Raw genomic sequence first — 22,067 nt, 5'->3', positions numbered from 1 at the left:
CAAGGCTAAAAATTAGCAAAATAATGGAATTATTTCTAGTATTTAGTTTCTCCATGACGAACTAATGCTATGTTCTCCTAATTGCATGATACTATGTTCTCCATGACAATGTATTACATACACAAAACAAAACATGTTTCAAAATTGCACAAAAATAATAGATCAACACATTATGGCATATTTTACAAAATCTACAACCAATATATCATCATTTCAAGTGCAAAAGAACAACATGAACAACAAGAACACCATTTCACACAAGTAGTGACAAAAAATGGTGATTTGCTCAATTCTTCACCAAATCACACAATTTTTGTCTCAAATCGCTCACAAACACACATACATATATATACAAGCTAATTCGTGGCAAAAATTTCAACATAAAACCTCTAAATAAAAAATCCCCAAATTGATTTTTCAAGGGGTTTTACATTAAATTACCCACTTGAAGCAAAATTCGAGACAAAAATCAAAGGAAAATTACATGGATCCTTGTGGAGAATCGAAAATGAAGAAAATAGCAAAAAATTAGAGCAAAATTGACGAGGATTTAAGCTCCAAAGCTCGAAAAACAGTGAAAACAGCAGTAACAGCCGCCGCGACACGGTTAACCAAATCCGTGACACGGTGTTCAAGGCTCGTGTCATGGTGAATCTGGACGTGGCGGAGCTCCAGAACAGCAGCATCGGCGAGCAGTAGCAGAGAAAAAAAAAAGAGAACACAGCAGCAAAAGCGTCGTGTCACGGTGACTGAAAACGTGACACGGTCAACACGAACGTTCTCCGGTGCCGAGCTGACGTGGCACGGTAGTTCTTGGACTCAAAAATAAAAAAAATTAAGGAGAAAAGAAGAATGGGAGATGAAAATGGTGAAAGAGCAGCATTAAATGGCAAATGGAAGCTCAAATTTAAAGAGAAGAGCATCCCCTTATGCATCCCCGTTTCCCGTGCCAGGGTGTTCGTTACCGTGTAACGGTGAACTTCTAACATGGCGCACGTGTATTTTAGCTGGTCAAAACGCTAAAATCGAGCATTTGACCAGTTTTGCAACCACAAAAATCCCGCGTCACGGGATCTTATTCCGCGTGACGGGACTAACTGCCGTGTTACGGGAGTTTTTCTTCGTGACACAGTGGTTTCGCGTGTGACCTGCATGCTCCTTGAAGCTGTCAGCGAATATTCCTGGCATTTTGACCAAAATTGCACGATTTTCCGCACAAATTGGATAACTAGTTTCTCAGTAAAATTACGCGGAAAATTCTAACTGACATTTAAAGGGTATCAAAATTACAATTTTACCCCTAGCTAGCGTCAAAGTCAATTTATAGACATTTTAAACACCTAATATGGTCGGATAGTCGACTTGAAGGTGTGAATCATCCGCGACCCACGTTCGGGGATAATCGAACCATCATACACTTGCAAATTGCAGCGATTACATCAGTTGTCGGTTTTCCTCAAGCATGGAAAACGTTATCGGTGGATTTTTCTTCAAGTATAGAAAATCGCCAAGTCGGCTTTCCTCAATCATGGAAAGCCTTATCAGTGGATTTTTCTTCAAGTATAGAAAACCGCCAAGTCGCTTTCCTCAAGCATGGAAGGCATTATCGATGGAATTCTTCAAGCATAGAATGACACCAAATTCATCAGTCGGCTTTCCTCAAGTATGGAAAGTGTCATCCGGTAGGTTTCTTCAGGCTTAGAAAGCTACCAAACTCATCTGTCGGCTTTCCTCAAGCATGGAAAGCATTTCAACAAACGTCATCCGGTGGATTCCTTCAAGCATAGGAAGCTGCCAAACTCATTTGTCACCGATACACTGGTGCCAGATACGTATTCAATCCTTTTACTTTTTTATCTATGGAATTAACATTTTCTGCAGGTATCGGCGTATACAGAGTGATTTAGGATCGCAGAACGTCCTAAATCATTCTCCGTCCCTATCGGCTACTTTGACTCTCATTTTCGAAACTAACGTTTCTACAAAGTCAGTCAAAGTGGGGGCTTCTGTAGACACCTAAAAATGTCTCCCCAAAACCAAACCCGATGATGAACAACCTTTCACCGTCACTATTGGTCGGGTTCAATATTTAATCCCGAGAGTGCTTAAAAAATCGTATTTAATTAAATTAAATTGTTGAATAATCTATGGATCAGTCTTGATGTTTAGTCAAAGCATAGTTTTTTAGTTTCAGCCCAAACTTTTTTTTTATTATTTATTTTGGCCCAAACCTTTTATTTATTTTATTTACTAATTTTTTTTAGCCCAAATAATAATAAATCAGAAATGGCCCGAAATTATTAATCGGCACTTAAAATGCTGAACGAAATTAGGGTTAAAAATGAATTTAGACGGAAAAAACAGACTAAAGACTCCCGCGTCACGGCATTAGTCCACCGTGTCACGGGAAATTGTCCCGTCTGATGATAGGATTCCCCGTGACACGGGGCACCTGCTGTGATATGGGGGTTTCCTTGTCCTTTCCGCGTAAACCCTTGACGTGTTTTGTTTCCCCTTCACTAAATATATCCCGCGTCACACAACAGTCCACCGTGTCACGCGAATGTTCCCCGTCTGACGGTGGGGATTCCCGTGTCACGGTACACTTTGCCGTGTCGCGGTGTAGTTTTTAGGGTTTTTTTTTTTATCTTTTTAGGGTTCCGTGTGTTCCCTCAGCACATTTTTTCTATAAATACCCCCTCATTTCTGATGTACAGGGCATCAATTAATTCTCTGTTTTTTCTCTCTTCTATGCTCTAGCCTAAACACTAGCCTACCCTTCTTCTTTCAAAATTCCTTCTTCAAGCACTCCAAGGAGACCATACTTTACTCGTTTTTCTGTCCTTAAGCCAAGGCGTGAAAGGTAGAATTGTTTGAGGGTTTGGCCCCAAATCAACTCTATTTAATTTAATTTATTTTAATTATTGTTTTATTATTATTTACTTGAAGTTACTAACTCGTTTATTATTTTATAGTTGCATGCAAACAGAATTAAAGTAAGAATTATGTTCCTTTTATTTCTATTATTTTCCTAATGATTTTATGTTGTTGGAATTATTGTTAAATTGCTTCCAATATTAATGTTTATTCTATTATATTTATTGATCACCATATTGCATGTTTAAAGGGAATATGTAATTGATAATTACATCTAATAAGATAATTTGGACAACCGGTTTAGGTTCCTTTTAATCTTGTTATTAAATCAAGTGATCACAATATATTAGAATTATATGTTCCATTAATATTAAACCAATTTAGCTTAATAACAGTTTAGAATTGAATCTCTGTTTGTATGCCTTTGAGATCGCATAAATAATTTTTTTGCTATAAGAATTGAGTAGAGGCCAATACGGGCGAATGTCACTCCATGAATCACTTCGTACTATCATCCAAGATCCTCCTTTCGTGGTTCCGAACCATATGGAGTTGGTAATCTCATGGATTATGAATGGGGTGTAACCTTCAAGGGTCAATCGTTGTCCCTTTATCGTGGTTGCCTTTTATGATCCGTGAACGGTTTACAAGTTCCTTAAAACTTGTTGGCGGCTCCCTACTTTCCTTGTCCCTAATCGTATTATATCAATCACACTTCCTAAGAGTGCCAAGCATATTCACCACATGCTTTAACGTAGGCACACTTCGAGCGACGCCTACAGTTAGTAACTTCAATAAATATATAAATCAAATGAAAATTAAATTAAATTAAGGTAAATTTGATTTGTTCCAAACCCTCAGTTAATTCTACCTTTTACGCCTTGGTTTAAGGACGGAACCTCGGGTTAAGTATGAACTCGTTGGAGTGTTTAGGGCAAGTATTTTGAGATAATAGGGTGGCTAGTATTTCGGCTAAAGAGGGAGAAGAGAATTATTTTGTGATCAAGCTTGTTGATGATTGAAAAAGGGGTGATATGACCTCTATTTATAAAGAAAAAAGAGGGTTCGAAGAATTAAGATAAGATCCGAATTAAATCGGAATAAAACTCGATAGACTACAGTTTTTGCAGTTTTTGTTTTTTCATATCTTTTGATCCAAAAATCGGAATAAGATGAATAAGATATTTTTGGAAAGTCTTCTTTCTAACACAATTAGAATCAGATTAAAATAATTTATAGAATAAAAGATATGGCCGAAATAGTGAGACGGTGTCAGTTTTGGGTAGAGTTTGACATTTTATTCATATCTTTTCCGTTATATCTCGGAATTTATATTATAATATATCATTGGAAAGATAATTTCAAGGGCTATCCAACCATTTAAAATTTGGATAAAAACTATGAGGCACAAAAATAATATCTGTCTATATTTGAATGTCTTTCAATTCGAATAAAATTAGGACTTTTAAAAATAGGAGTTTTATTCAATTTCAAACTCTTTAATCTTATCTTTTCAAAAAGGATAATTAGGATCTTTTAGAAACTTATAAAAGTTTATAATTAATACTAATTGGTTTAGGAATTGGATTAAATCATTTGGACCCTCCACATGATCATTGGGTCATAGGTAAGATGGGCTTAGGTTTGGTTTGAGCTTAGTTTAGTATTTTGACCATAACTTATTCGTTATAACTCGGAGTTAGGCTTAAAATATATCGTTGCAAAGCTCTTTTAAAGCCCCATCCAAATATTCAATCATTGGACCCAGATTATGGAAAAAATAAACTGGATTAAACGTTTTTATAAAAAGGACATGAAATGAATGATTTTAAAAGACACGAAATGAATTTTTTTTGGTTTAAAGGCACGAAAAGAGGAAAATAAGTTATGGTTTGGGGAAATGGGCTAGAAGTTGGGTTGGGTTATGAAATGGAAATATGGATTTAAGCAGTCCAAGATTAAATACTCAACCCGACCATTAATGGCGGTGAAAGGTTGTTCATCATCGGGTTTGGTTTTGGGGAGACATTTTTAGGTGTCTACAGTAACCTTTATGAAATATACATCTGCCAATTTCTTCATGAGTTTAGGGGCAGCGACCTCACTAGGATTACTCAAAATGTCAGACTTCGCCATTCCATTAAACAGACTTAACGCATCCTCAAAGCACATCCAAAACCAACAATGCCAACATGTCATAGAAGTTGTGTCTGCAACCCAACAGATTGTAACCGAGAAGTAAGAAAAGCATAATGGCGAACATCACCTGCGGAATAAACACCTAGCCCTCCAAACGCAAATGGCAAGGTGGAAAGCCGCCATTGCCAATCGCCAAACCCAGGCCCCGAAGCAGTAACAATACGCTCGAAAGAAGATCTAAGAGCCCCATCGAAAGTGCACTGAGCCGCCTTAAAAGTATTAGGAGGACAAGTACGCAATGCAATGTAGAGTTTAGAAACTCCGGTACATGCCCTAAGTAACAACAACTCACATTGAGGATCATCCGGCATAGCAACCTGATCCATAAGGGCAATGGTCTTGGTCACCCTCTACATCACAAGCTCACCACTAAAACCAGAATCGAAACTAGTGGGACCACCAAGAAACTTAACACCACGCAACTTAACACCACGCAAAGGGCAAGCATTGTTCGGTGGAAAAACACCCACAAGCCTGCTTCGAGGGTCTTCTGTAGGCCAGAAAAATTTAGTTTTTTCCACGTTAAGATGTAACCCAAAACGAGGCCCTTCCTTCATAATCAACTGCAGAACCTTCCCCACCACCAACATGTCACCAATAATAGTCCCGTCATCCAAATACCAAGCCTGAAGACATACATCAAAAGTCTCTCTGATTTTACACACTAGGGGTTGTAAAACCAAAGCAAAAAGCAAAGGACCAAGGGGATCACCTTGATGCACCCCTTGAGATGACCATAAGGTTTGGTCCCCATAATATAATCTAGCTGGATTAGAATAGCAGAATTCAACCCATCTCGAAATTCCGGAACAACGGCTACATACTTCACTAACGTAACCGAACGATCAACTAGATTGAAGGCATTTTGAAAATCCACCAACAACATAGAAAAGACCAACATCAGAACCATGGTCTTCAATCAACCGATACACTACATGAAGAATTGCCTCACCACCTGAAGAAACCCTAACACCTAATTGAAGACCATCAAAGTAACTCACTAAAAACTGACCAACCATAACAACACCCACCTTCAAAACTAGACGCCGCCAAATCGTACCCACAACAATAAGACGAATACCACCACTGGAAGTGGTGTAAGAGGAGCACTAGCAATATACTCTTTTAATTCCATAGGACATCTTCCAACTAGAAAGACTACTACTACTACTAATACTACTACTACTACTACTACTACTACTAATATAAACATTAATTATTATTATTATTATTATTATTATTATTATTATTATTATTATTATTACTACTACTACTACTACTACTACTATTACTATTATTAATATTATCGCATTATTATTATAATCATTAAATTTTATTATAAAATATTAATTATTATAATTATTATATTAATAATCATAAAAATAATTATTATTATTATTAAATATAATTTAATTATTATTTTTATTATTATTAAAAATTAATAAATATTATTATTATCATTCAAAATTAATAATTAGTATTATCTTTAAATATTAGTTATTATCTTTAAATATTAATTTTTATTAAAAAAATCAATTATTATTATCATTATTATAATTAATATTAATAATTATAAGTATTATAATTAATTTTATTATCATTATTATAATTACTATTATTATTATAATTAAATATTAATTATTATTATTATTAATATGATAATTATAATTATTAATATTAAATATTATTAAATATTAATTATTAATTATTAATTATTAAATATTAAATATTAATTTTTAATAATATTATTATTAAATATTAATTTTTAATAATATTTTTATTATTAAATATTAATTATTATTATTATTAAATATTAATTATTATTATTTAATATTAATTATTTGTTATTATTATTAAATATTAATTATTATTATAATAACTTAATATTAAGTATTATTTTTAAGCGGAGTAGGGTAGAGCAGAGTATGTAGATTGAAGCAGAGCAGAGCTGAGCAGCTCTAAAGAACGGGGCCTTAGTCTCTCATTTTAGAAAGAAAAAAAAAGTAGTCAAATACATGGTTTCCATTTCCAATCCACTATACTTTTCCTTTATTATTGTAATTGTAGTAACTTTTTTTATTTTTTTTATTGGAATAGGGAAAGGTGATTTCATTAAACAATAATAGATATTTGACACTTACAATCATCTCTTAAGAGATATAAAGTCTCAATAATAGCATCACTTCTGAACTACCCCTGAATAATATTAGATGTTATTGCATTGTTGTTGATGAAGCTCCATTGATGTATAGTTGCAAAAGTGATAAAACTTGATTGGTCATCAGGATCGACTAATTTGCATGACGAACTAATCTTCTAAATCTCCATCCCTAAATCAATAATTCCACAATTTCACAATTTTGCAAGACTAATGTTTCAAATTTGTATCTCTGCACACAAAAAAAACAAACAATAATACTAAAAATCTCACAATTAGGGAACCGACTAAACCCTACATAGAGAAACTAACTATAATACTACTCCCTCCGTCCCCGAAAGAACGACTCATTTAACCTAATTTTAGTCCCATAAAGAATGACCAATTAGCATTAAAATACCCATCAATTTACAACAATATTTGTGCGAAATTAGCTTCCCCATATTAAATTTTATTTTTCCATATACTTTTAATACTATCACTCTCTACTTTTTTATAAACCCCATATAAATTTATCTTTCTAATATACCTTTACTTCTTTTTATTTAACTTTATTAATAACCGCGAAATCAACCCAAAAAGGCCGTTCTTTCGGAGACGGAGAGAGTATATCATTAGGGATCAATATTGGCTAAAAATATTAAATCGAAGAACATTTTAATTTGGGACTTATCATCAATAAAATTGATGACAACATCCTTGAAGTTTAGTTTTACTATGGTGTGACTAGGATTTAAGATAGAGAACAGAGAATTTTTTAGGATATCAAAGTTTTTATATTTTATTAGAAAAAAAAAATAGGACATTTATTAGAGATTAATGTTATTGGAGAACAATAAATATCCTATTGTTATTAGAGGAACATTTGTATCCTAAAAAAGTCATACCTTAGTTCCTAATCTAGAACATTTGTGTCCTCAAATAATTTATGTCCTCTTGTCACCAAGCTACTGAAGCAAAGTAATAAGAATAACAATAATTGTACAATTTTTCTCTAATACAATCATTTAAGTCCTATTAATTCAGGACCACGGAGAATAAATTTGATACCTACAAAAACCCTATAAAAAGGCATATAATTTTAATAACATCAAATTATACACGTCAGTAGCATAGGTGAACTCAAAAGGTGTATGAAACACTTAGTGTGGTATTTTACTTTTACCTTTTCATCACCATCAACATTATTTGTATATGTCAATGCCTAGAAGTGGAACAGATTCACTTGTTCTAGGAGAAGTAATTGGAGATGTTTTAGATCCCTTTATTAAATTTGCAACTCTTAGAGTTTTTTACGAAAGTAGAGAAGTTATCAATGCTTGTGAGCTTAGACCTTCTCAAACTATCAACCTACCAAGAGTTGAAATTCAGGGTAACGATCCTACGGCAACTTATTACTATACATTGGTAATTACCTTCGAATTATTATTTCTTTCTTTACCAGTGTTAATTACAAAATGTGATCGTTTTATTATGTGGCGCAGTCCATAATATTTGCAATTTTCTTATCTTAAAAATATGAAGGTTATGGTAGATCCCGATGCTCCAAGTCCTGGAAATCCGACCGAAAGAGAATACTTGCATTGGTAAGATATTAGGAATTCTTTTGGTTTGATTATTGTTGTATCGATCATACACCTAAAAGTATCCTGGACAGTAATTACGATAGTGGTGCGGCCTTATGGTCACAAGCTAAGGCCGCTAGTTAAATATGTTTGTTCATGTATAATGTACAATATAAGATTAAAATTGGACATAATTAATCCTGTAAAAAATAAAGTAAAATTGGAATAATTAATGATTGAAAGTTGGGATCAAATATTAAAATTGCTTTTTGGTTAATCATTATTCAGGTTGGTGACTAACATCCCGGCGACTGGAAGCATCAGTTATGGTAAGTGATAAATTGAAAAATTAGTAAACGATGAAGCCCAATATAGGGCATATTTGACTGAATGCAATTAAGTTTAGTTTTTATATTATTTTTTTATTAATTTTTTATAAGGCCTGTACATAGAGAAATAGAAGATTGTGTATGACACCTGAATAAAATAAAAAATAAAGATTTTGTAAATAGTAATAATAATAATCCGTTAAAAAAACAATAATAATAATAATAATAATAATAATAATAATAATAATAATAATAATAATAATAATATATTACTCCGTATTATGTAAATAAAGTAGGCATTTTTTTAGAGCCAACCCACCACATACACAAAGGTATTATTTCCAAGAATTAAAATTAGAACTTTACTTTATTTAAGAATATAAAAATTCATTCGTCACCTAAACAAAAGTGATGAATGAGAATTAAGAACTTTTACGCGTAGGTAAAAACAATGAACAATGATTTATTTGGATTTAAATTATTTAAAAAACTAAATATTATATATTTTTTTAAAGAACTAAAAATTATCTCTAGATAATAGGATTTAAAATACTTCAAAAACTACTGTATAAATTATACTCGTGCGATGCACGATTTTTTTTGAATTTTTCAAATAAAATGAATTATTAACTTTTTACTCATATTTAGATTAAATTCGTAATATAAATAGATAATATTTTATTTTACAAAGTTTTGTATGTAGCTGGTCACACCATGTGGTAAGGATTACTTGATCAAGATTAACATGGTTAATCAAAGGTTACTCAATCGATCAGGGGTTATTTGGTCAGTGTTTGGGTGTGTCTCATCCGACCACGATATGACCAACCACAAAAAAAAAAAAAAAAAAAAAAAAAAAAAAAAAAAAACACATTGATTTTATTTTTTTTAATAATATAAGATATTTTATCTAAAATAAATTATAATTTTTATTTTCATTAGCTAAAATATGATATTTTCCTATGTGACGCTCTAAATCTTACATGGCATAATTATATTGTAGTGTTTTAAAATTATTAATCCTATGTGGCTCTCTTTTATTATAATCGTACGTATCACTTTAAAAAAAAAACTAATTTTACGTGGCATAATCTGATTGTAGCGTTTTATAAATAATAATCCTAACTGGCGCTTTAATAATTTTTTTAAAAAATAAAATCCTAGGCGGCGCTCTAAAAACTCGGGAAATAACTCCCCTAATATATATTAAAATCTAATATTTAAAATCTAATATATATATATATATATATATATATATATATATATATATAAGATTTTAATATTAGGATTTAAATTATAAAACTTATAATGCAAGAAAAAGCTTTGCTTCTTTCAACATTTATGTGAAATTTATATCAAAGAATTTTAATTGAAAAAACAAAATTGATAGATATTAAAAGATCACAAAAACTATACAAATAGACATATGGATTTGAGAGTTTAATTTCAAGTATGTAAAATCATTGCATAATGATTGAGGATTAAAATTGTTAAAAAAATTATCCTAATTTATTCATAATTAATAAATTCAATTTTCATATAACTAAAAACAACAAATAAAATACAAAAAAAAATAATTAAATTCGTATTTTAAATTATATGAAATAAAATTGAATATTTCCCTCAAAAAAAAATTGAATATTGGAATAAGCAATAGCAGTTCAATTAAATTATTATATTTTTTTCCCCTCAAAAAAAAATTATTATTTTTTTATATGAAATTATCAAATAGTAAGATCAATCAAATAATTATTACAAAAATTAATCAAATAACTAAAAAAAACTTAGAATATATCTATCTAAGAAAAATAGTTTTTCTTAAGATTTATGTTTGAAAGAAAATTTAAATCGTGCATCACACGAGCTTTCATTTAGTAATAATAATATAATAAAATAGGAATTTTTTAGAAGCATAATTTAGAGTGCCACATAAAAAAATATCTTATTTCAACCAATGAAAAAAGAAATTCATAATTTTTTTTTGAATTACAAAATAAATCAATCGTCACTTAGGTAAAATAAACAGCGAATAGTGATTTAATATTTAGATTTCTTCAAAAAAACAAAATATTATCATTTGATATTTAGGATTTTATCTAAATATTCGATTAATGAAAAATATTTTTTACATTTTATTTAATTTTAATTTTAGAGTTATTATTCTAGCAATGAAAAAAGAGTCATTTGATACGGAGTAATATCAACTAATAAAAAATAAAATTATATCTTTTTTAATAGCAAAAAATATTAATTATTATTTGACCAATGAAAGAGGAGTTATTTTTTGTTTTAGACTATAAATACAATCACCACGTGAGGAAAATTCACAAATGTGATTTGAGAGCTCAAATTGAACTGCCACGCACTCTAAAAAGATGAAAATTTTCAGAAAAATAAAAAATGTTTTTAAAATTCAATTAACGTGGCACTAATAACTATATAATAACAACAAATCAAATCGCATCATTAATTACCTAAAAAAATTATTATTTTTTTAGAGATTCAATTAATTTTCAAAAAAAAAAAAATAAAAAAATCTTGCAGCGCACATACTTATGTATAATTATAATCCTCAATTATTTATATTTAATGTCTAAGGGTAACGTACCATGGAAGTTTGAAGTTTACAAATCCTCCATATTTTCTAAATAGTTTTTATATATGTGTTTATGTAGGTTCCTTACTAATAAGCAACAATATATAGTTCAATTTATAAAATTTAAAATATTCATTTGATATATAATAAAGAAAGAGACAGAGGAAATAAAATTTTTATTTTTTATTTCTTTGTCAAATCAACCATAATTTCTTAGTTTGAACTATTTTAGAGTGTTTATGCATAATGGACCCTCAATCATTCACATCCTATAGGGACGAGGTGAATTAAGGTGTTATTCGGCTTATTTTCATTAGACTTTATGTTATATGAAGTAATTTTTTAAAATTTGTAAGTATAAACTTATAAATCTAAAAATTATTTGAAATTTAAGAAAACTTCAAATTTTTAACTTACTTTTTTTGCAATAAGTTATTAAAAACAATAAGGTCTAAGGAATTTATCAAACAATTGTGAGGAGAATACACATCCTACAGAATTCTCACTTAAATTGCATTGCCTTTGATTTGGTTTTTTTATGTACTATTTACCTTAAGAATTACTCACCAAATTTGATGTGTCTTTGCGTTTTCTAGCCTTGTTTTGTGTTTCCGTATGTATTAAGGTATGATCTCCAATGAATCAATCAACTAGGTCATGGGATTGTTCGAGCTGAGTAATCCCGACCTTTTATAACCCCCATAATTTTATATTAGGGTGACCTAGCTACCTTAAACAGACTACGTACGGAGTTATATAAAAAAAAAAAAATCCAATAGATGAAATACGAATAAATAAAAGAAAAAACAACATTCATATAGGTATTAAGAATCAAGTTTTTATTAGCCTTGTTTAAAGTCCTAATCAATACCATTCTATAAAACAAAGGGAATAGATTAGTGTGTAAAATAGTTACATTGATCATATGGATTCGCACATATTAACGATACAAATTCTTGTAACTGAGAATGAGGGGTCGCTCAAGTTGTTAGAGTTTCCCTTTTAATTTCAAGAGATGTTGGGATTGATTCTTATCACATGACTTTGTCTCTGTCTCTAAACACAAGCCAAAAATAAATAAAAAAAATAAGTAAATTCTTGTAATTCCTCTTCCCCATAGTATTATAAATATGCATTTTGTTAATTGTAAATTATATCCATGTAGGGGAAGAAATTGTTTCTTATGAAAGCCCAAGACCTTCATTGGGAATACATAGATTTGTATTTGTGGTATTTCGTCATTATGAAACAAAAACAATCAGTCATCCTGGGTGGCGTCAAAACTTCTTCTCCAGAGAATTTGCTCAACGTTACAATCTTGGTATGCCGGTCTCGGCCATGTATTTCACATGTCAAAGAGAGAGGAATTATAGAGGTAGAAGACGTTGAATCGTTTACTTTCTACTCTAAGTAAACGAAAGAACAGGTAGCATACAATATGCATCCATTCTACGTAGTTGGGAATACTTGAAATTAGCTCTTTTAAAAGACCATACTTTGGTCCTTAATGTAGCGAACTAGCTATATGTATGAATAATTATTGCTTTTCGTTTTTGTTACAAGCGTGAGCGAATGTTGAAGAATAGAGGATGTTTTACCAAAACAGCTAGTTTGACAAAAGTATTTACCAAAACGGTTAATTATAAATTTTAATTCCCAAAAGTATTAACTTGAAAAGAATTTATCTATTTCTTATTTCCTTTGAACCGGTTTGTTTTGTTCACTTTTTTTTTTTTTTTAACTTTGTTTTTTTGGTTTTATTTTTATTTACTTAAAGATTTTTTTAAGTTGGAAAATTTAAGCAATATACAAAACTGCTTTGAACATAAACAGTTGCATACTTGCAGAACCCTAAAAAAAAAAAGAGGTGAACCAAACAAACCGGTTCAAAGGAAATAAGAGATTACCACAAATTTATAGGACGATAAGAGGTTTTAAGGTATTGTTCATCTTTTTCATGTCTATTAATTATATACTCTTTGTTAATGTCAGTTAGTATGATTTTTTTTTTTTTTTTGTTTGATGTGTATGATAAATTAAACATACATATATTCATTTCTATCTTTATGTGTTAAAAAAATAGTTGTATTTTTTTTCTTTTGTTGATTGGAAGTTTGGATAATTTTTTTGAGTAGTTGTTTATTTTGTGTAACTTTTTGAAAAAAAATTGAGAATTGCTGCATATATATTATGTTGATTTTTATTGTTCAAATTAATGGGACATTTTAAACTATGCCATTAGAATTTAAATAAAACAAAAATTAAGAAAAAAAAATATTTCTTTTTAAATAAAATAAAAAAAACATAAAGTGAACTGAACGGATTCAATATAAAAAATAAATAATATCCTTTCAAATAAAAAATTTAGATAGTTTGGGAATTAAATTTTATAATTAGCCGTTTTAGTAAATACTTTTGTCAAATTAGCCATTTTGGTAAAAACATCCAAGAATAGACCTCTCAAGAATTACCACATGTAAGTGTTCCTCATTGGTTAAAAAAGAGAGAGTTAATCACTTTATGAGGTTAAGAGGCTATTGCTTCTATGCATGATAAACCTTATTTTGACTTGTGAAGTGGAGTTTCTCTTTTAGTTTGCCAATTTAAGCTATTTAGTGATGTTTCCACTTGGACCACACCCGCAAACCAAGAGAGATTCCACTTTACAAGTCCAAAGGAGACCCCATTCCAAAATCATATGGAAATAGAAGGATTAGCCCATTAGCCTTATTAAGGTGATTAGCTCTCTCTTCTTCAACCAATTTGGGATACTTACTTACAAATGGTAATATTTGGGAGGTCTATTCTTCAACAACTCTCTTTTAATTAATTATGGGAAATTATCAATGGTACACCCAAGGTTCGGGCTTTTATCAATGGTACACCAACTTAATTTTTGTTTATCAGCGGTACACCCAAGGTTTCACACGATTATCAACTATACACTTAACGTTAAACAAACTTTATATAAAGGTTAAGTTGGGGTTTAATTCGATTTTTTTAACTTAAAATATTCCCTCCCTTTTTTTCCCCTCTTCATTTTCCCTCCTTTATGTACTCTACCCTACCCACCCCCTCTTCCTCTATATATAGTTTCCCTCCTTTTTGATTTTCCCTTTTCACACACAAACATACATATATCTACTCAAACACACCCAATTTGAATTATTTGTGCAAAAAATACAACAATAAAGCAATAAATAATAATCATAGGCACATTGTGCATAATTTAAACCATAATTCGCTAACAATTGTACATGGAAACCAAAATTCAACTATTTAAATAAAAAGTTCATATAGTACCGAAAATAAGCGAAAGTCAGAAAATCAAAGACTCAGATGAAAACTTACCTTAAGCGATCAACAATGAAGTGCAGAATTTGCTAGAATTTTGTTCAATTCGCCCGTCGATTATGGAACCTCATAGCAGCAGGAAAAGGGAAGAGAGTGAGAAGGAAGGAGAAGATGAACGATCTTTTGACTTAGGAGTTTTTAATATAGGTAGTTGAGGTTTGAAAGGAGAGATTTAATGTATTTGGAGTATGGGGGCAAATTAGTCATTTCATTTTAAGTGGATTAACCTAAAATTAACCTTTAATTAACGTTTGATTAACGTTATAGTTACTGTTGATGAGTGTAGTTAACCTTGGGTGTACCGCTGATAAAAAAAAACTAAGTTGGTGTACCATTGATAAAAGCCCGAACCTTGGGTGTACCATTGATAATTTTTCATTAATTATTAATACTTACTAATAATAAGAAACTTCTTTTTTTCCAAAAAAAAAAAATTAAAATTTTAAGAAATATATATTGAAACAAAGTCAATTAAGTCGCGCATGACTATAATTTTTCTTAGTGTGGTAAAATAATCCAATAATACGCAAACATCAAATGGAAATATATCAAAATGCTAGTAGTATTACATACATTTGACACTTGTGTTCTTTTTCTACCCACAACAATACACATAAAATAGGGCTTTCTTTTACATGAACCGGATTGCATCGAACTAAATTCACATGTTTATATAACAAGGTAGCCAGGTATGGTTCATATGAATATACTCCGTAACTAACTAACCAAATAAAATGAAATTAGTATGCAGGTTATGCACATTAGTTCCATGATCCATAGTGATAAGCATTTACTCCATGTGTCCAGGACTCATTAATTAAACGGTAGTCTTGAGTATGGGAAGAATCGGAGAATTTGTGGAAATTAGCTGCAAATTGAACATCGTCATAATTTGAACATTTGGGTACTCTTGAGCTTGCAGCTATGTCGATTATATTGTTCAAAATGTTATTAAAGGTTTTGTCCACGGCCTCATGGTACCTACTACCTACTATAATTTTATTTATTTATTTATTTATTTATTTATGTTTTTAAGGGAGCAATAAGGGTAGGGGGTGAGAATCGATCCCATGATCATCTGCAACTGGGAGGGAACTCTAACCACTTGAGTTATCCCTCACTCTCACATTTTATTTTATTTAATTGAATTACACTAATTCAATATCTTCGAACTTTGAAATTCAAAATTATCAAAGCGGTGGCGGTGGCTTTAGGTGGGTGGTGGGATGGTTTGCTAAAGAAGGGAGGTTCAGCCGAATTTGTTAGGGTTAGAGTTGTAGATTTGGGTGGTAGATTTGGATTGGTCAATCGAGTTGTTTAGGGTTAGGGGGTGGATCTGGTTCGATTAGGTGGGTGGTAGGGTAGTTCGGTTAGGGTGAGTGGTGGTGTGGTTTGGGTTAGTGTGGTTGGTGGGGACTTGATTTGTGTGTGGTTTGTTTTAAGGTGGTTGTGGTGGGGTTCTAGCTAGTGGTGATTTTAGTGGTAGGTCGTGGGTGGTGGTATGTGTTTGGGGGGGCTGGTAAGGCTGGTGTGGGGATGGTAGGGCTGGGATAGAGGCTGGTGGTTTGGGTTGCAGCGGGCTGGGGTGCGAGCTGGTGGTGGTGAGGTGACGGCTAGTAGTTGTGTGGGGTGGTGAGAGGCATTTTTTTCCATTATTTTTCTGACGAAATTTTCGTCAAAAATTTCCGGCCGAATTGTGTCCGTCGAAAATTTCCCGACGGACTTTTTTTGTGCTTAAATTATCTTTCGACGACTGAATTCTCTCGGAAATTTCGTCGAAAAAGGTCATTTTTCCTACAAATAGTTTTCCAAAAACCGATTCAATCGGAAAATAGGGTGTTTCCAACAAAATTTTTGCGTCGAAAATGGCCTATTTTCTTGTAGTGCAAACCGAAGAACCTGTTGGGGAACAACAGTCAGTGGCCTACGCAGGCACCTCGTAGAAAATTCCTGCTGGCCACAAGGAGGTGCGGAGCTCACAACCTAGCTACAGGCTACATGCAAATGCCGAGCTTCAAGTTGCTTTTAATCAGCATTCTGATGAGTCTCAAGGCACAAAAATGGGTTGTGGCATCAGAGAAAAATACAAGTTGATAAAGGAATAAATGCATCGTCAATTGTCTATCCCTAGATCAAACACAATTTATACAACCTAAACAAACCTAATACGAGTATAAGGAAAGTCAAGGGTCGAACCCAAAGGAGTGAGTCGGTACTAACTATAGCCTAAGTCAAGCTACTTTGAAGATTGTACTGAGAAAATGGTTGGTACTATGGTAACAAAGCTAGATTGATCAAGTAATTCAAGAAGCTAAACAGTAGGGATATAGGTTCCACATGCAAGTTTAATAATCATGCTAATTGATAGTTCATTCAATTGATTCAAGCATTGCAAAGGACAAACAATAGTAGCAATCAAAAGAATCCAAAAGCTATCTCCTATATGCCAAGCTAGGGGTCACTATGAATGGCTAATCAAGGAAAATCACAATCAAACTCAATCAATTAAAGCAATTCTCAAATTGATGGTTCATGTCATTAAGAATTGCAATGCAATCTAGATTAATCTTATAGGTTAATCACTCCTAATCTAATTAATCACATGCAAAACTATGTCAACCAATGTTGACCTTACATGTTTTGATGATGACTCAAGGAACCTAAGCGAACCTATAACAAGTTTAACTTTCGGTTTTAGCTTTGATTTATGACAGGTTTGTGCTAGGAAATTCTTGAGTGAGAAGGGAGCATGGAACAAGATCAGAGCTAGCTATGGAAGAGTAAAGAAATCAATCAAGTCGTGTTCCTTGAAGGGAACTGAAGCTCAAGAGTTTAAGCTTCAAAGGAAAGTTCCTTTAATGAGGAACTGCAGCTTCAGAGTCGAAGCTTCTCAGAGTATCAAGGAGTCTAATGTATTTTATCTTTACTTTAGGCAACTTGTATTTATGTTAAGTACATTATAATTGATAGGATTTAAGTGGATTTAATTTTAATTTGATAAAGATTTTATTTTCCATATTTTAACTTGTTTTAATTTTATTTCGAAAAATATCTTTTTAGTTAAAATATCTTGTTAGTTAAAAAGATTTTCTTTTTTTAATTATATCATATTATTTTGGAAAATCTAATTTGGAAAATATTCTTTATAAACGGCTGTTTTACTTGGTCAAGGAAGTTGAGAGAAAATAGGAAGCAGTAAACCACTTCCTCGTCATGTGCTCAGCTTGCTGCCCAAGCATCCACGAATTGCACTTCCTTAGTTTAAGGAAGTTGTGATTAAGGCAACTACGATTTAACTGCCAAACTATTTTATAAATAGCCTTGGTTTTTAGTTGGAAAAACACACTTGAGCATTACAGTCTTTTAGCTTTTGAAAAAGAGTCATAATCCACTTAAGTCCTTGAGTGTCTTTGTACTTAGAAATTTTAAGTTTAATCTTTGAGTTGTATTGGGTTAGAGTTTGGGGAAACTCTAAGAGTGTTTTATTTCTTTGAGTGACGCAAGGAGAAAGAGAGAGAGTTTGAGAGTTCGACTGATTGAGGGATCAGTTGAAGGGAGCTTAAGTTTATAGAGAAACTTGAGTTTAGAGTCTTAATTTGTAATAGGTTGTTTGCCCTATTATTATTAAATATTGAGTTTAAAATCCCTTGTGGTCGTGGTTTTTCTTCTTGATTAGGGCCAAGAAGTGTTCCACGTAAAATCTCTCTTTGCACATTTAGTTTTTATTTGAGTTCCTTTATAAATTCCGCGAAAATTACCCTAGTTCCTCTACAATACAATTCACCCCCCTCTTGTATTGTTCATTCGAGTCAACAATTGGTATCAGAGCCTGTTCCTCGAAGAAATCAGGAAACCATGACGAGTTAAGTTCCTGGAAGCAACATGAACAATCACGAGAAACTAGAATAAGGTTACTCTATGCAGCGTCCTCCTATGTTCAATGGGAAGTTTTACACCTATTGGAAGAACAGGATGAAAATTTTTATCAAAGCTGACAACTACCAAGTTTGGAGAGTTATTGAAGTTGGTGATTTCAAAATCACCAAAACAGTTGGTGAAAATGAGGTAGTACCTAAACCCATGTCTAAGTTTGATAAGGAAGATTTTGAAAAAAATGGAAATTAATGCACTTGCTGTTAAATTACTTCACTGTGGTCTTGGTCCCCATGAACACAATCGTGTTATGGGCTGTAAAAATGCTAAAGAAATTTGGGATTTACTACAAGTAACACATGAAGGAACTAATGAAGTGAAACGCTCTAAAATTGATCTGCCTATGTCTAAATATGAATGTTTTGAAATGCAATCTAAAGAAACTATCCAGGAAATGTTAACAAGGTTCACTAACATAATTAATGAGCTTGTTTCTATTGTAAAGCAAATACCTATTGATGAGCAGGTCAGGAAATTTCTAAGGATCCTCCCTCAAGATGAAAGATGCAGAGCCAAAGTGACTGCCTTACAAGAAACTAAGGACTTCACGAAATTCAACATTGAGCAACTTGCTGGTTCCCTCATGACTCATGAATTGCACTTGGGAACAAGAAATAGTGAAGGGAACAAAGGAAACGACTTAGCTCTCAAAGCTAGTGATCAAGAATAATCTGAGGTAGATGAAAAAGAAGCAGCCATGTTGGTGAGAAGGTTCAAAAGAATGTTTAATCAAAACAATAGAACAAGGAACTTCACCAAAAAGTCATCTAACTAAAAAGTTGGTTCCGGATGTCACAAATGTGGATCCCTAGATCACTTCATTCGTGAATGCCCCTTGTGGGAAACTGATAAAGGTAAAAGGAAGGCCAAGGAACATAACAAGAGAAACAAGACTCCTTACAACAAAACAGACATTAGGAAGGCTATGATTGCTGCTTGGGGAGATTCTGAGAGTGATGATGAGGAGGAACAACCTGAAGAAGAAACACCCAATTTATATCTAATGGCCAAACGTGATGAAAAGGCCTACAATGATGAACTGGCCAAAGAGGTACGTGCTGATCGTAATCATCTTAGAACTCTTCCTAAAGAAGTACTTATTGATTACATTGTAGAAATAGAAGATGACTGGATAATTGATATTAAAAAGCTTAATGAATGTGAAAAAGCTCTTAAAGTCTGCAAGGAACACAATGCCTGGATTGAGAACCAGCGTACTAATGTTCAAGGCAGATTCTTTGATCTTTTTGATAAGAATCTTCTTCTAAAAGAAATGAATGAAAAACTTAAGTATGAAAATATTATGGTTAATGTAGAACTGACTCAATACAAGCTTGCCAGTACTGACTTTAAATCGTCAAGTTCCTCTTCTGAATCACTGCCTAAGTTTAATGAAGATTTTGAAAAATTAAAACACAATCTTGATGAGTTAAGAATTGAAAAGGCAAATTTAGAAAAGGAACTTGCAATCAGAAAAGAAAGAAGCACTGGTCTGCTTGGTGTACCTAAATGGATTGAGAATGCTCAAACCAAAAGAACTGAAGGACTAGGATACATTCGATCTAAGCATAAAGGTAAAAAGAAATATGTTGATTTACCTAGCCACAAATTTTGTTCCTTTTGTGGGAAGACAGGTCACTTAGTGAACACTTGTTATAACAAGGAACAATCTATTAGTAAGAATGTTAAGCAAGTTTGGGTTAGAAAATCTGATATTGCTTCAACGTCCAAGGAACCCACGGAAACCTGGGTTCTTGAAACTAATCAATGAGTTCTTTTGCAGGTCCTAGTGAGGGGGAACAACACGTGGTACCTCGACAGCGGTTGTTCAAAGCATATGACAGGAGAAAAATCAAAATTCCTCTCACTTGAGACCTATTCTGGAGGAACTGTGACTTTTGGAGACAACAAGAAAGGAGAAGTCATTGGAAAAGGAAAAGTTGGAAGTTCAAGTTCCCATTCAATGGAAAATGTACTTTTGGTCGAGGGTTTGATGCACAATTTGCTGAGCATATCACAATTTTGTGACAAAGGAAACTCTGTAAGTTTTACTTCTGATTCATGCAACATCATTAATGACAAAACAAGAAGGGTTGTTCTTGAAGGAACTAGGAAAGGGAACACTTATACTGTGGATCTCAATTCTGTTCCAAGGAACAACCTTACATGCCTGAGTGCCATTAATGATGATTCTTTTTTATGGCATAAGAGTTTTGGACATGCTACTTTCTCACTCATGGATAAACTTAGAGCAAGGAACTTGGTCATAGGGCTTCCCTCAGTCAAGTTCCTCATACAACATATCTGTGATGCATGTGTGAGAGGCAAGCAAGTCAAGTCATCTTTTAAAAGTAAAAACTTGGTGAGCACCACAAAGCCATTGGAACGATTTTTGCAACTTTCTTGAGTTTAGTGATTGATATCAAAGAGCTTATATACATGGATTTGTGTGGTCCCATGCGTCTTCAAAGTAGAAGTGGAAAGAAATATTTTCTAGTTATTATTGATGATTTTTCTAGATTTACCTGGGTGATTTTTCTGTCTAGCAAGGATGAAACCTTTGATGAATTTGTGTCATTCGCCAAGAAAGTGCAGAAGACCAGTGGAAATCAAATTATCCACATTCGGTCAGATCATGGAACTGAGTTCGAAAATACAAGATTTGATGAGTTTTGCAGAGAAAATGGCATGGATCATAACTTCTCATCCCTAAGAACTCCTCAACAAAATAGAGTTGTGGAGAGGAAGAACAGGACCCTAGAAGACATGGCAAGAACAATGCTCATAGCTAGTGGACTTCCAAGGAACTTCTGGGCTGAAGCTATCAACACTGCTTGTTATATTATAAATCGAGTTATGATGAGACCAATCATCAATAAAACTCCATATGAATTGTTTAAGGGCAGAAAACCTAATATGTCTCACTTTAAAGCTTTTGGATGCAGGTGCTTTGTCAATAATAATGGAAAAAGGAACATAGGAAAATTTGATGAAAGAAGTGATGAAGCTGTGTTCCTTGGCTATGCATCAAATAGCAAGGCTTACAGAGTTTACAA

The 22,067-nt window shown here is 32.4% G+C and overlaps 1 protein-coding gene across 1 annotated transcript; it reads left to right on the top strand.

The window, feature by feature from the left end:
* Positions 1–8,355: 8,355 nt before the first annotated feature.
* LOC110713802 (protein TWIN SISTER of FT-like) lies at positions 8,356–13,974 on the top strand. The gene is made up of 4 exons (XM_021892243.1): positions 8,356–8,641; positions 8,759–8,820; positions 9,088–9,128; positions 12,890–13,974. The coding sequence occupies exons 1-4, from the start codon at positions 8,429–8,431 to the stop codon at positions 13,111–13,113; spliced, it is 540 nt and encodes a 179-aa protein (XP_021747935.1). The 5' UTR covers positions 8,356–8,428; the 3' UTR covers positions 13,114–13,974.
* Positions 13,975–22,067: the final 8,093 nt, after the last annotated feature.

Source organism: Chenopodium quinoa, unplaced genomic scaffold, assembly GCF_001683475.1.
Source record: "Chenopodium quinoa cultivar QQ74 unplaced genomic scaffold, ASM168347v1, whole genome shotgun sequence".
Taxonomy (NCBI): Eukaryota; Viridiplantae; Streptophyta; class Magnoliopsida; order Caryophyllales; family Amaranthaceae; genus Chenopodium; species Chenopodium quinoa.
The sequence above is the reverse complement of the archived record's forward strand: the minus strand, read 5'-3'. Positions and strand labels throughout refer to the sequence as shown.

Bases quoted from the DNA above. Each gene is read 5' to 3' on its own strand.
- LOC110713802 (XM_021892243.1), top strand. From the start codon at position 8,429: ATGTCAATGCCTAGAAGTGGAACAGATTCACTTGTTCTAGGAGAAGTA. The intron at 8,642-8,758 runs GTAATTACCTTC...AAAAATATGAAG, and splicing joins CAACTTATTACTATACATTG to GTTATGGTAGATCCCGATGC. The intron at 9,129-12,889 runs GTAAGTGATAAA...ATATCCATGTAG, and splicing joins GACTGGAAGCATCAGTTATG to GGGAAGAAATTGTTTCTTAT.